The sequence below is a fragment of the Hyperolius riggenbachi genome, chromosome 1, assembly GCF_040937935.1.
Source record: "Hyperolius riggenbachi isolate aHypRig1 chromosome 1, aHypRig1.pri, whole genome shotgun sequence".
NCBI classification, from domain to species: domain Eukaryota; kingdom Metazoa; phylum Chordata; class Amphibia; order Anura; family Hyperoliidae; genus Hyperolius; species Hyperolius riggenbachi.
Genome location: NC_090646.1, coordinates 566,020,275 through 566,033,237, shown reverse-complemented (window position 1 = coordinate 566,033,237; position 12,963 = coordinate 566,020,275). Strand labels below are relative to the sequence as shown.

Here is a 12,963-nt window from a genome sequence, read left to right as displayed (position 1 = left end):
TGAGAAAATCGATTTTAAAGTTTCGAAGGAAAAAAGTATACTTTTAAATGCGGTAAATGTCACTTTTAGTACCTAACGGTAGTGTCATTTTACATGTATCAAAGAAAGAGCAATACATTTCCTGACGGGGTTTCCAGGGGGTCCATATGCAGCCGCAGTGCTTTGGCCAGGGATCGCTATACAGCCGCAATATGGCTGTATGAAGATCCCTGGCATTTTTTTCCTATTTTCCCAATTTTTTTTTTTATGTTTATAGTGCGGGAATTTTTTTTTTAAATTATGTGGGGTCCCCCCTCCTGAAACGTTTTAACCCCTTGTCCCCCATGCAGGCTGGGGTAGCCAGAATGTGGAGCTCCGACCGATTGGGGCTTTAAACCCTGACTATACCAGCTGCAAAAAAGGTCCCTTAATGCCAATTTTTGCTCCGGGGTATCTGTTGGGGGGGCCGCCCAGGTTTATTTTGCCCTGGGGCCCCATTGTTGCTTAAACCGGCCCTGATTATGATTACAAATGCTGCTACAAGATGTTACAGAAAGGGCTGAAATGCATATCTACATTACTTGGAGAAACAAAAACAACTGAAACAACCCAAATTCTCTGAAGAATGTGGTTAGTTCTCCTAGGTCAGGGATGCGCCAACTTTTTAATTCGTGGGTCACACAGCGAGGGGCTGGACCAGTGAAGGTAGCCGACACGCTTCCCTTCTGCCAAAATGCTCAGACTCCCACAGCTTACAACTGGCAAGATGTCCGTTGGACGCAGCAATGCCAGTTCAACCACTGGAGCAAGATCTGTGGCACTGAAACCGGCCCTGCTTTGACTGGCCAGATAAACGACCCAAGTGCGACCCATGGGCCGTTGATTGCATACCCCTGTCCTAGATGGGGTTACCTACTAGTCAAGGTCCTTAATCTGTATGTAACTGTGCCTGGTAGACCTGATGCTGATTTAAAGGCAAAGGCTTTTCACACTAAATATTTATTTGCTTTATATTTTTTCTATGTATAGCAGAACCTAAAACCGTTGCATGCTCATGTGGGTGTATATATATATATATATATATATATATATATATATATATATATATATATATATATATATATATATATATATGTACGAGTATCAAGCATATATAGTTTAGAAAGTGCACAGTCAGGCAGGTCTTTTTAGTGGGTGCACATACCATTTATTTGTATGTGAAATCTCTCAATCATAACCATTGTGTAAATGAGTCTCTATTTATTGTGCAATCGGTCATACATAACAAGAGTTTGCGATTCTCGTGCTCTCGGATCAGTATGTGTGCCATCTGTTTATTTAAATCCTCTGTACCAATTTTAGATTAGAACCATAAAATGGCTTCTAATTAAGATACATCACGCAATATAAATCCTAGCACCCCCTCTGTTTATTTCCTGGTAAACTTCTTGCTGACAGTAGGAAATTGTAAATTGTTACTGCACATTCAAAGCATCCATTTATTTCTCCTTTCAAACAAAGGCTGAAGCTCTCAGACAAAGTGCTTGGGCAAATTGCCACTAACAGTTGGAATGTGGTAGAAAAATTGATTTATCTTTTAATAAATAATGACTACATCACTTAGTGAATTTGTAAATTAATTGTTGTCTTGTTGGAATAAAAACCTGCCTTTTACGCCTTTGATTTATATTAACTGCCCGAGTCTGTCTTACCCCTTTAGTTTATCACAAATAAATTAATAGATGTGATGAATAACTAAGGAAACCTCCTTCATTTGTATCAACAGTCTGCTACAATGGACGAGGGATGGGATTGGTCAGCACTGTTACCACACTGCTTGCAAGTGAATCCTGTGACCTTGGGAGAGCTGCTACAGCACAGGTACTCTGTTATGCCATACATGCCCTAATAACAACCTTAGGAGAGATTTCATGGACAGGCAGCCAATGATGCTTTTAGGATTAATGTTTCGCCACACCATTTATGCTAGGCCATTATTATACTGTATATTTTTAGAGCCACTGACCCATTAAAAGAAATTTCCAGCATCTAGGAATATACTATGCATGAATTAACAAAGGTATCATGGAAGCGAGGCAGCTATTATGAGCTTAAAGGCACTCTCAGCAGAGCATAAAAATCTGCACTTACCTGGGGCTTCCTCGAGCCCCCGTAGCCATGAGGTCCCTTGGTGTCCTCTGGGTCTCCTCTGTGGTCCCGATGGACGGCTGAAGTCGTGTGCAATTGTGCATGGGCGGCCCATGCGCGAATCCAGCTCGATCACGTGCGCGTCACCTTAAGCCTCCTGCTGCCTACTAAAGCTCTGCTCAGGCTCCCTTTAAGTATTTTTCTTTTACTATACCTTGAAGGTCAATGGTACTTTTCACTCTCTCTTCAGAAGCATTTGAAAGTGATGAGATCTGTCATGGAAATGTATCCTAATAAAACCTAACTGTCTCTGCTTCCCATCCCTGCACTTCCTGTTTGTGTGTGTGTCCCGGGTTTTTGCGCTACTGCGCATGTGCAGGCAGGGACGCAGAGACTGAGGAGAGCTGCGGGAGGATGGGGCCAGAAGGGGTGAGGGTGTGTGCGCGCGGCGGGCGTGCGCGTGCGGTGGGTTTGCGGCGTGCGACAGGCGCACGCATGCGCGGTGACTGTGAGGCAGACACGGACATGAGAGGGAAGAAAGGGGAAGGGAGGAGAGGTAAGGGGAGAAGAGGGAGGCGGGGTTTCGACATAGACCTAGAACCCGTTTTTAAACGGGCTTAGGTCTACTAGTTACATAATAATACCCTTTTCTTCTACAAGAAACATTGTTGCTAACAATACACAGAGAGTACACGAAGGTCAGCTTATTATTTACTGATCACACAGCTGGTATAAAACGCATCCTCTTCCTGCTGGATCTTTATTCTGATGTTCTCAGATCCTTTACCATCCACCACTGCAGTCTACAACATTTTCCGGTGTTCCAGCAGGAATCTGGATGCAGCAACAGAGCTTCTGCACTGACTGTGCAATCAATAAATGGTAGGTTGATCTCTCTGTATTTGGTTACGTAGAAATGGTTAGGGACAAGTATAGTCTGCTGACTGAACTGTGAAAAGCAGCAGCACGGCGATGAGATCATCATAAGGAACCTTAGAAAGATATAGTAGCAGTAATGCAATTGTCTTCCTTTTTCCACTGTGTGCTGTACAGTACAAGAAACCAACTCAGGGTCCTATATTAACTGTATGTAACAATGCATTTTATGATCGTTCATGAATTCATGCCTGGAATTAGTCACTAGTGCATGTTTCCAATCTTAATCATTAGTTCATTTTTATTTTTCACCTCCTGACACCATTCACATGTGAAAATGTAATAAGTGGATGTGAAAAATCACAGAATGTGTACATATTAATGTATGCAGCAGTTACATTTCCTAAACTCTGATCTTCTATTGTGAATTACAATGAAGAACTAAATACATAAAAAGTTTTAATGTAGCTTTGTGATGTATCTTTTGTACCACCGGCAGTTCAGAAAATGCACACGCTATGTTTAAATCAAAGTTGCATACTCTTAGAAGTTATATTACGTACTTTAAAAGCTTCAAATAATCTAATTTATTATATACTATAAATGTTCAGTTTTGTGTAACATTAAGATCATTGCCAAGTTATCTTAATATCTGCAGGGAGTCTCATCTTGCTGCCAACTGTTTTGTGGTTGCAATATGAAAACCTAGTGTGTCATCAGTTTACGTTGCTGCTGGCAAGAGCGTTTATGAATCTGATCTTTCCACGGCTGGAGATAAGTCCCGTTATCAGATCAGGCTGCACTTCAGAACTGTTGGGTCCTGTCCGCCCTGCATATGGAAAAATGCATTTGCATATATGTTTGCGGGAATAGTGATGACATTGGCAATAAATCATATTATTTCAGTGTAGTAATGTTTGGCGATTGTGAAAATGCGAGGGATTATGCAGTTTTTCACTTGAGCCTTCAATGTACAAGATTTTTCAAATAACTGAAAAAGTGGAGGGTTTTCTCTGTACAATTTGAATTTCATATTATTCACTTTGAAGTGACCCTTTTACGCTCTCACACGTGGTCATAGTTGTGATACAAGACCTGTACCTTTTTGTCATATTACAGCTCCCTTACCCAAATACAAAGACTTACAGTTATTCAACTTTTGATGTTATCTGATACACCCACCCTTCATCTTTCTGCACCTGTCACATACCATGGGTGACAAGAGGGATATGGAGGCCACCTTATTAATTTCCTTATAAACATCACCAGTTGCCCGGCAGTCCTGCTGATCTCTCTGGCTGCAGTAGTATCTGAATCACAACTCTAAAACCAGCATGCAGAGGGAGTACACAATGGCCCTGTATTTGGAGAAACGACACCACCCCAAAGACAGACAGACCCTGAGCCTGTACCGTCTCAGTTCACACAACCTGGAGATAGAGGCAGGGCAGAAGAGACAGACATGGAAGCCCCTGGAGGAGGGATTGTACAGGCAGTGTGACCAGGGGGGGGGGGGGGCATGGAGGTTGAGGCCCATTTCCTGCAACACCGCATCAAATACTCCCCTGTGAGCCCCGGCCTCTTCCAGCGACTCTCCGCCCACATCCCGGATTTTACCTTCACAGATGTGGAGAGAAAGCTCTACATCCTTCTGGGAAAGAGGAAACATCCATGCAAATAGCAGCCCAATATGTCACTACCTGCCACTAACTGAGAGGAACATGATACCCCACAGACTTTATACCCATTATATTGCCCCTTTATCCTCATCACCCCTATGGACTATGTATCCCAGCTCAATATCCTCCACACCCTTATACCGCCTATACCCCTCCCTTAATCCCACAACCACCCCCTCCCGTGCTAATACTAATGTTTTGCTTTGGCAATGCTAAATGTATTTGATCCTGCCAATAAAGCTTATTTGGATTTGGCATGCAGCTTTCAATTAAAGTACAACTAGATTAAGTTGGACTTAAGTCAGAAACATCTGATCTGCATGTTTATTCAGAGTGTATGGCTAAAAGTATTGGAGGCAAAGGATCAATAGGACAGCCAGGCAACTGGTATTGTTTAAAAGGAAATAAATATGGCAGCCTTCATAGCCCTTTCAGTTCAGGTGTGCTTTAACTGATGAGTTAATCCTCTAAGCAGGGATCCTTCTGACTTATTTCGCCCCTCCCCATTCCTTAGAAAGCTGAATGTTGTTCATGACCTACTCCTTATTGCATGTGAAAACACTGCTGGTCAAAACCATCATAAACAGTTGTGTCTGTATAAAGCTTTAGGGTGAGTCATTGCCGCCGTTGTACAAATGTTTTCATTTAGTGAGGGGTGGGGGGTGATCAGGAAGGAGCAGGGGGCAGTTTAGGGTTAAAAAAAAATAGCGTTGACAGAAAGTGACAGGGAGTGATTGATGGGTGATTAGGGGGGTGATTGGGTGCTAACAGTGGTCTGGGGGGTGGGCAGGGGGGGGGGGTCTGAGGGGTGCTGTGGGCGATCAGGGAGCAGGGGGGGGGGGAAATCAGTGTGCTTGGGTGCAGACTAGGGTGGCTGCAGCCTGCCCTGGTGGTCCCTCGGACACTGGGACCACCAGGGCAGGAGGCAGCCAGTATAATAGGCTTTGTATACATTACAAAGCCTATTATACTCTTTACATGCGGCGATCCGGGTGCTAGTAACCCGCCGGCGCTTCCGAACGGCCGGCGGGCTACAGCACGAGGGGGGCGGAGCCAGTCGCCGGCGGCTGATCGCGTCATTCGCCGCATAACCACGCCTGCCGCCGCCGATGGGCGTATTGCGGTCGTTTAGGCCCAGTCTTTGCTGCCGCCCATCGGCTGGGGGCGGTCGGCAAGTGGTTAAGAATGTGTTTGGTTTCTGAACATCCTGGCAGCTGCATTCATTGCTAACTGTAAGCAGTGCAGGTCATGCTGTGGGAGGCCTGTATAGAGGGCATTGCAATAGTCAAGCCATGATGTAATACAAATCTAACAGCATGTTGACAGATCTTCTTGAGTGGATGAAGTGTCACATTTTTGCAGTGTACCTTACATGAAGCCAGAAGGTAGTGGTGTTCCTGTTTCCAGTTCAGACAGATGTCCCACGCATATCTTTTGAAGATGCGATACTCTGTTTTTGTCCTGATGGGGCTAATTTTCACAGTGTGGAACAAATAGGCTGCATGTGCAATCTACTGTAGTAAGAGATTTTTCCTTGTTGATTACTGGTTGGTGATTTTCAGGTGACTGAGATTTGTGCCATAGTACTGTAAATGTGTACTTTTCATTGTTTAGCTCTTTAACTACCTTAAGACCGCTCCACGCCAACGGGTGTTGCCGCTGCCGCAGCCCCAGGACCGCCTAATGCCAATTGGTGTCAAGTCCTGGGGATGCAGTTTGCAGGAGATCGCGCGCAGGCTGCGCATGCATCTCCTGCTTGGGGGTGGAGCTCCGCCACGCCGTCTATTAGCTTAGTACAGCGCTACGATTTACAGCAGCGCTGTACTGGGGACAGCCGTGTGACATGGCTGTCCCCCTGGGACATTAGAGAGCAATCGGCTCTCATAGGCAGAAGCCCATGACAGCTGATCGCCAGGATTGGCTGGCTGGGGGGAGGTTTACAAAAAAAAACAAAAACATAAATAGTAAAAAATAATAATAAAATAAAGAAACAAATATTTATAAAAAAATTAATAAAAACGGGTGGGGGGGGGGGGGGGGGTGATCAGACCCCACCAACAGTGGTATGGGGGGGAGGAGGGGGGGATCACTAGTGTGCTGTGTTGTACGGCAGTGTTGTATAGCAGCATAGAGGGTGATATAGCGGCTGGGAACGCGGAAAATCAGCCGCGTTCCCAGCCTGTCGGCGGCTGTCGCCGAACCAGGACGTAGCAGCCGGCGGGGACAGGAGCGGGGCTGCGAGGACACCATCCAGCTTCGGGGGGCTGAGGGATGCCCCGGGTGAGTAAAGATCATTTTTTATTTTAGACTTAAGTATTCATTTAACAAACTCCAGTTGTTATCTATGCAAAAGAGCCACTGATCTCTCCACAGCAGTATTCACATGTGTTAGACTATTTAAAGAGAAACTCCGACCAAGAATTTAACTTTATCCCAATCAGCAGCTGATACCCCCTTTTACATGAGAAATCTACTCCTTTTCACAAACAGACCATCAGGGGGCACTGTATGACTGATATTGTGGTGAAACCCCTCCCACAAGAAACTTTGAGTACGTACTCCTGGCAGTTTCCTGTCTGTGAACCTTGCTACATTGTGGGAAATAGCTGTTTACAGCTATTTCAAATGCCAAAAAACCATGCAGCAGCTACATCACCTGCCAACAGTAAAAAATGTCACCATGTAATAAATGTCAGAATGTAAATCAGGGATTTAAAAGATTTTACAATGGGCAAACACTGACTAAATCATTTATACATAATTATTGTAAAAATGAAGCACTTTTTTTATAACATTATTTTCACTGGAGTTCCTCTTTAACCAGTTCGGCCTATCTGGACGAGCTTTCTCGTCCAGATAGGCACTGCATCTTCCCCTGTGTGGTGCGCGCGATCGGGCACGCGCCCGTGCGCGTACCCGCCGCCCCCCGCTAGCCCCCCGATCAGTGAATGGGAATATAATTCTCATTCACCGATCTAACCTCCCCGCAGAAATACCGACGCTTTCTCTCCAGAGAGCGCGGTATTTCTGCCCCCAGGAAACAACTCCTCTGATCTTTAGTTCCTAGATGCGAAATCGTTCGCATCTAGGAATTTTTTCACTGTGGCCACCTTGTGGCCAAATAGTAAACTGCACCCACATACATTTTTAATTAAAGAAAACTATTATTTTACATGTAAAACAAACAGTTTCCCTCCCACACCAAAAATTACCCACATACATTTTTTATTAAAAAAAAAATAAAAAAAATACAATAAAAAAAAACCAAAATCAACATAAATAGTTACCCAAGGGTCTGAACTTTTTAAATATGCACGTCAAGAGAGTATGTTATTATATTATTTAAAATTATAAGCTTATAAATAGTGATGGACGCAAATTGAAAAAATGCACCTTTATTTCTAAATGAAATATCGGCACCATAAATTGTGATAGGGACATCGTTTAAACGGTGTAATAACTGGGACAGATGGGCATATAAAATACATGAGTTTTAATTACGGTAGCGTATATTAATTTCAAACTATAATGGCCTAAAACTGAGAAATAATTGATTTTTTGTATTTCTTTCTTAATCTTCCTGTTAAAATGGATTTAGAAAAAAATAATTCTTAGCAAAATGTAGCACCCAAAGAAAGCCTAATTAGTGGCGGAAAAAACAAGATCTAGATCAATTCATTGTGATAAGTAGCAATAAAGTTATAGGCGAATGAATGGGAGGTGAACGTTGCTCGGATGCATGAGATTTTCGGACTGCGGTGCTGAACCGGTTAAGGGCTGCTTCACACGGACAGCAGGCGGCTTCCGATGGTCGGAAGCCGCCTTGTCCTGTGACATCTCGTTTGGGGGGCAGCACTATGCGATCGTTGGCGTCCCATCATGATCAGCGTTTTTTGTCCCCGCAAGGAATTATGAAGACGTGATGGTGTATTGACCCTGGATGCAGCATGTAGCGTCCAGGGTCGCCTGAAACGATGTTGAAAATCGGGATCCGAACCCCGCGTTTGTGCAATTGTAACTGCCCGATGCTAAATGCTCCCATTCACTTGAATGGGAACTCTTAACCGATGAGTCCCAGATGCTTAGCAGTAAACGCCGCCTGCCGTCCGTGTGAACCGGCCCTGACCCTGTGGATAGTTGCAATTAATATGGGTCTAAAATATGAAGTCTTTTAGTTGCAAATGTAGAAGTTAAGAGAAAGCATGGCTTTTAAAACTGTGGTTTTTTTTTTGTTTTTTTTTTGTTTTTTTTTACCTTTTCACGTTTTTAGATGATTATTAAAAAAAAAAATTACAAAAATAAACGGTCAATTAAATCAGAAGGACAAAGCTGAAAGAGTTCAGGGTTCAGATTTTGGTTACTTACAGGGCAGGGAGGAGCAGAGTAGGCATTGAGATTGTGGATTGTAGGAATCCGTTTCTCAGCAGGTTTTTTGTTTTTTGTTTTTAGGAATGGGTGATTTCAGGGGGAATCCAATCCAGTATCCAGTATAGCTTTACCATCCAAATTTATATACACATTCGATAAACCGATTAGCAAAAAAATATGGAGCAAAATGTAGAGCAGTGACAACCAATCGAAGACTTTGTTTCATTTATTAATCCCCATGTAACAGGCTGCTATCAACCAGCATCTCCAATTTGCTCCCGATTTTGCACTGAGCTTTGTAAATTAGGCCCAGTTTCCTTGAGTTCTGTCCAGTAGACTCTTTGTAGTAGATGCAGGGGCGTAGCAATAGGGGGTGCAGAGGTAGCGACCGCATCGGGGCCCTTGGGCCAGAGGGGCCCGAAGGGCCCGCCCTCAACTACAGTATTAGCTCTCTATTGGTCATGTGCTCATAATAATCAATTCTATAGATAGTTTGAATAGTGGTAATCATTAACAAACTGTTTCCCATCTCCTTCTTGCACCTCTGACACTGTAGTTGCCATTGGCAGGTTTTGTTGTGTCGTATCAATTGTTATGTATAGAGTGCTTGGGGGGCCCCATTGTAAAACTTGCATCGGGGCCAACAGCTCCTTAGCTACGCCACTGAGTAGATGTGCAGTGAGATATGAAGAACACCAAGTCTCCCGTGTGAGTCTGCATATGTAATAAGCAAAAGCAGCTGCCAGCATATAAATATATGACTCCCAATTATACAAAAAACCTTTTTAGCACCTTGATACAATTTACATTAAACTATTCCATTAAAACCCTGAAAAAAAGCGACATTTCTTCTTTAAGGGAACGTTTCATCTTATTCCTGAGTTAGGAGAAACTTTATATCTGCTGTATATTGTCAACATAATACTGGAAGTATGTGGAGTTGAACTTAAAATATAATACAATAAAATTTGATGTAGGTGTAAAATAGTCTTTCTGATGAGAAGGTTGTAACATAATAATAAAACTACAGAGCTGGTGAATTTTTAACGTCATGTGCCATTTTTTACCATCATGTTCTAAGTGACATGGCCATAAAGATGAGAGTCAGAAAAGACAAGAACATGTATCTAGGACAGGAGAGAGAGATAGTTCTGTCCTCCAACAAAGAATGATTGTATTGGAAAGGCACCAGAATAATAGGCAGGGTTGCTCGGTCTCTAAAGCACGATGTTCATACTGTCAATCCACAAGGTGACACAATGCTCTGCATAGCTGGGGATGATTTTTTTTATTTCATGATAGTCCTGAGATTGACGGGTTATGACAAAGCTGAATTCATGGCGCTTTAATAACTCTTTTGTCTACTTTTGAATACATTGTGACTTGTCTAGGGAATGACATATTGAGTTTATGCCCTGTCTGTAAATCCAGTGGTGTTAAAGGGCTTTAGGTGCATTGTCAGATACTCCATTGCCAGCCTAGGAAAGCAAATGCAGTGTTTTCTATGTAACATGCCTTGCAGGGCTGCACTTGTGGCGCGGAAACGTAGCGGAGCTAAGAGGAAAGGCTCAACGTGGTTTGAAAGGACTCATTAATCAGTGACAGTCACAGGTGTAGTGATCTCTTCTAAACTGCCAGCAGACTGTGAAAGTCACATCCACAGCACAATGTCAGGCTGAACAGCACATTTATGCAGTCTTTTTCTAGAGGACCCCTAAAACAGATCACTGTGTCCCTCTGCTGTGTTATAGCTGTTTTATATAAAATGACAAATGTTAACCTGATGGTTAAATTCTTTAGTTGGTGGTTATAAACTGCTGTATTTCATATGAATTCCTATATTCTATATGTAAATGCTGGTAGTGTATACATGCTTGCCAGTGGGTGAATAGGGTACTGCAGTGGCATAGCTAGACATTATGGGGCCCCACAGTAATACTTTCATGGGGCCATAAAATGTAGGCATGCTTGGGAAATGCCACCTTCCTCTACCCTATGGATATGAGTTAACTGGGAGATTTGCATTATCATGTGATCTATACCTATACTGCATATAGTCCATTGGCACTTAGTTAAAATCATAGGGTGGAGGAACACAAGAAAGTTAATGAATACATCAAGTACCACCTGGGCCCCTTCTACTCCAGGGCCCCATAGCAGCTGCTATGACTATCGCTACGCCCTTGGGGTACTGGTTAAGGGCTCTGCCTCTGACATAGGAGACCTGGGTTAAAATCTCTGGTCTTCTTGTTCAATAAGCCAGCACCTATTCAGTGAGGAGACCTTGGGCAAGACTCCCTAATGCTGCTACTGCCTATAGAGCACGTCCTAGTGGCTGCAGCTTTAGCAAAACTCCTGCACCTGCCATAGCCAAAATGATGCTCCTGGCACAGGCTTCCGCCACTAAAGATGTAACGCCCCCCCCCCAAAAAAAAAAACAACGCTTGTGTGAATGGCCCCTTATGCTACAACTTATATATTACTTGCAAGGAAATGTTATTGGTATAATGAGGAATATTATCAGCAGTATGGCTCAATACAGAGATTTAAATGCTGAGGTTTTGGTTTACAGAGAGCACTGCAATTCCATTAGGCTGAACTGACATGTAATATGCATGTAAAAATGTCTAAGTGTGTATTAAAGTCAGATGAAGTCCAGTAACTCGGATTACATTTAGGTGAACTCACAGTATAATAAAGCTAATCAAATTAGCAATAAAGGAGAGTTAATGATTTCTTTGGTGAAACTTATATGGGCCATTTAATGGTTTACTGGAAACACTGAACATTATCATCTTCTCGGCTTAACCTGTTGCTGATTAAATTAATTCATATGACACCTAAATCACTGAACCCAGTAATTTGTTTATCTTTGAAATAAAGAAGGAAATTAGCATTTTGGGTAAAAGTATTACTTGCAAGGGGACCCATTTTGCAGTAGCAGATACACTTGCAAAGATGTGCATTTTTATTTTACTGTTTGGGGTTTAAAAATGGGGCAACATAACCACACAAAATCTTCAAAAAAGGGAAAACTGTTGATGAGGTCAAAGAAGAGAATTATTTACGCATATTGGGGTTGATTCACTAAAGAAAATAGCGAGAGTAACCTCCTGTTCCTTGCGCTATTTCTACAGCTTGCCTTAAATGTAATGGGCAGTACAGTGTGCCTTAATTGTAAAGTACTGTCAAAATTATTTTCTTGCTTGCTGGCAACGTAAAAGGTGTGAAAAATATCACCAAGGAGAAAACTTAGGATGGCGCTTCCTGGCACGCTGCGTTCCTCATCCCCACTGGGGGACACAAAAGGGTGGTGGTAAACGATCCTGGTAGCAGTCAGACAAAAAGTAGGGGTAGTAAAAATTGCACCGTGCAAAAAGAAAACACAGAGACAACAGGAGCCCAAATGGCGCAGTATGTCACAGTACCAGAAGTATATAAAATATGCGGATGGATTATACTCACAAAGGTGGGTTGCAGGAGGACAACCGACCACTAGAAGCAGGTGGAGATGTATAACCTCGACTCCACTCGGGTGACCAGACGGAGCTGGTGATAGTCACACTCTTGATAAAAAGCAAACCTCAAATGACCTAAATTGGTCAAAGAGGGATGATCCCCCTCCGAAAGGAGGGTGAAGGCACAGGATAAAGGGGAAAGAGGCACCCAGAGAAGATAAAATGCGTAAAAGACAAATAAAATGAAAAAAAAAGTGATGTGGCTTACCTCAATGAAGAAAAATTCACGTATTAATAGAATTTTATTGCACTGGCAACGCGTTTCGTGGGTCAATACCCACTTCCTCAGGCCAAATAGCAGTGCCTAATAGTGCTTGTAGCCACAAATGAGGTGCATTATTAGTGGCTACAAGCACTATTTAGCCTTAGGAAGTGGCTATGCACCCACAAAACAC

General features: G+C 43.0%; 1 protein-coding gene across 8 annotated transcripts in view; it reads left to right on the top strand.

The window, feature by feature from the left end:
• The window catches only part of KIAA0825 (KIAA0825 ortholog), a 516,601-nt gene that overhangs the window by 245,909 nt on the left and 257,729 nt on the right, over positions 1-12,963 (top strand). For all 8 annotated transcript variants that reach the window (XM_068247538.1, XM_068247506.1, XM_068247507.1 and 5 more), the window contains one exon: positions 1,766-1,860. In XM_068247538.1, the coding sequence (XP_068103639.1) occupies positions 1,766-1,860 (95 nt within the window). The remainder of the gene's footprint in view (positions 1-1,765; positions 1,861-12,963) is intronic.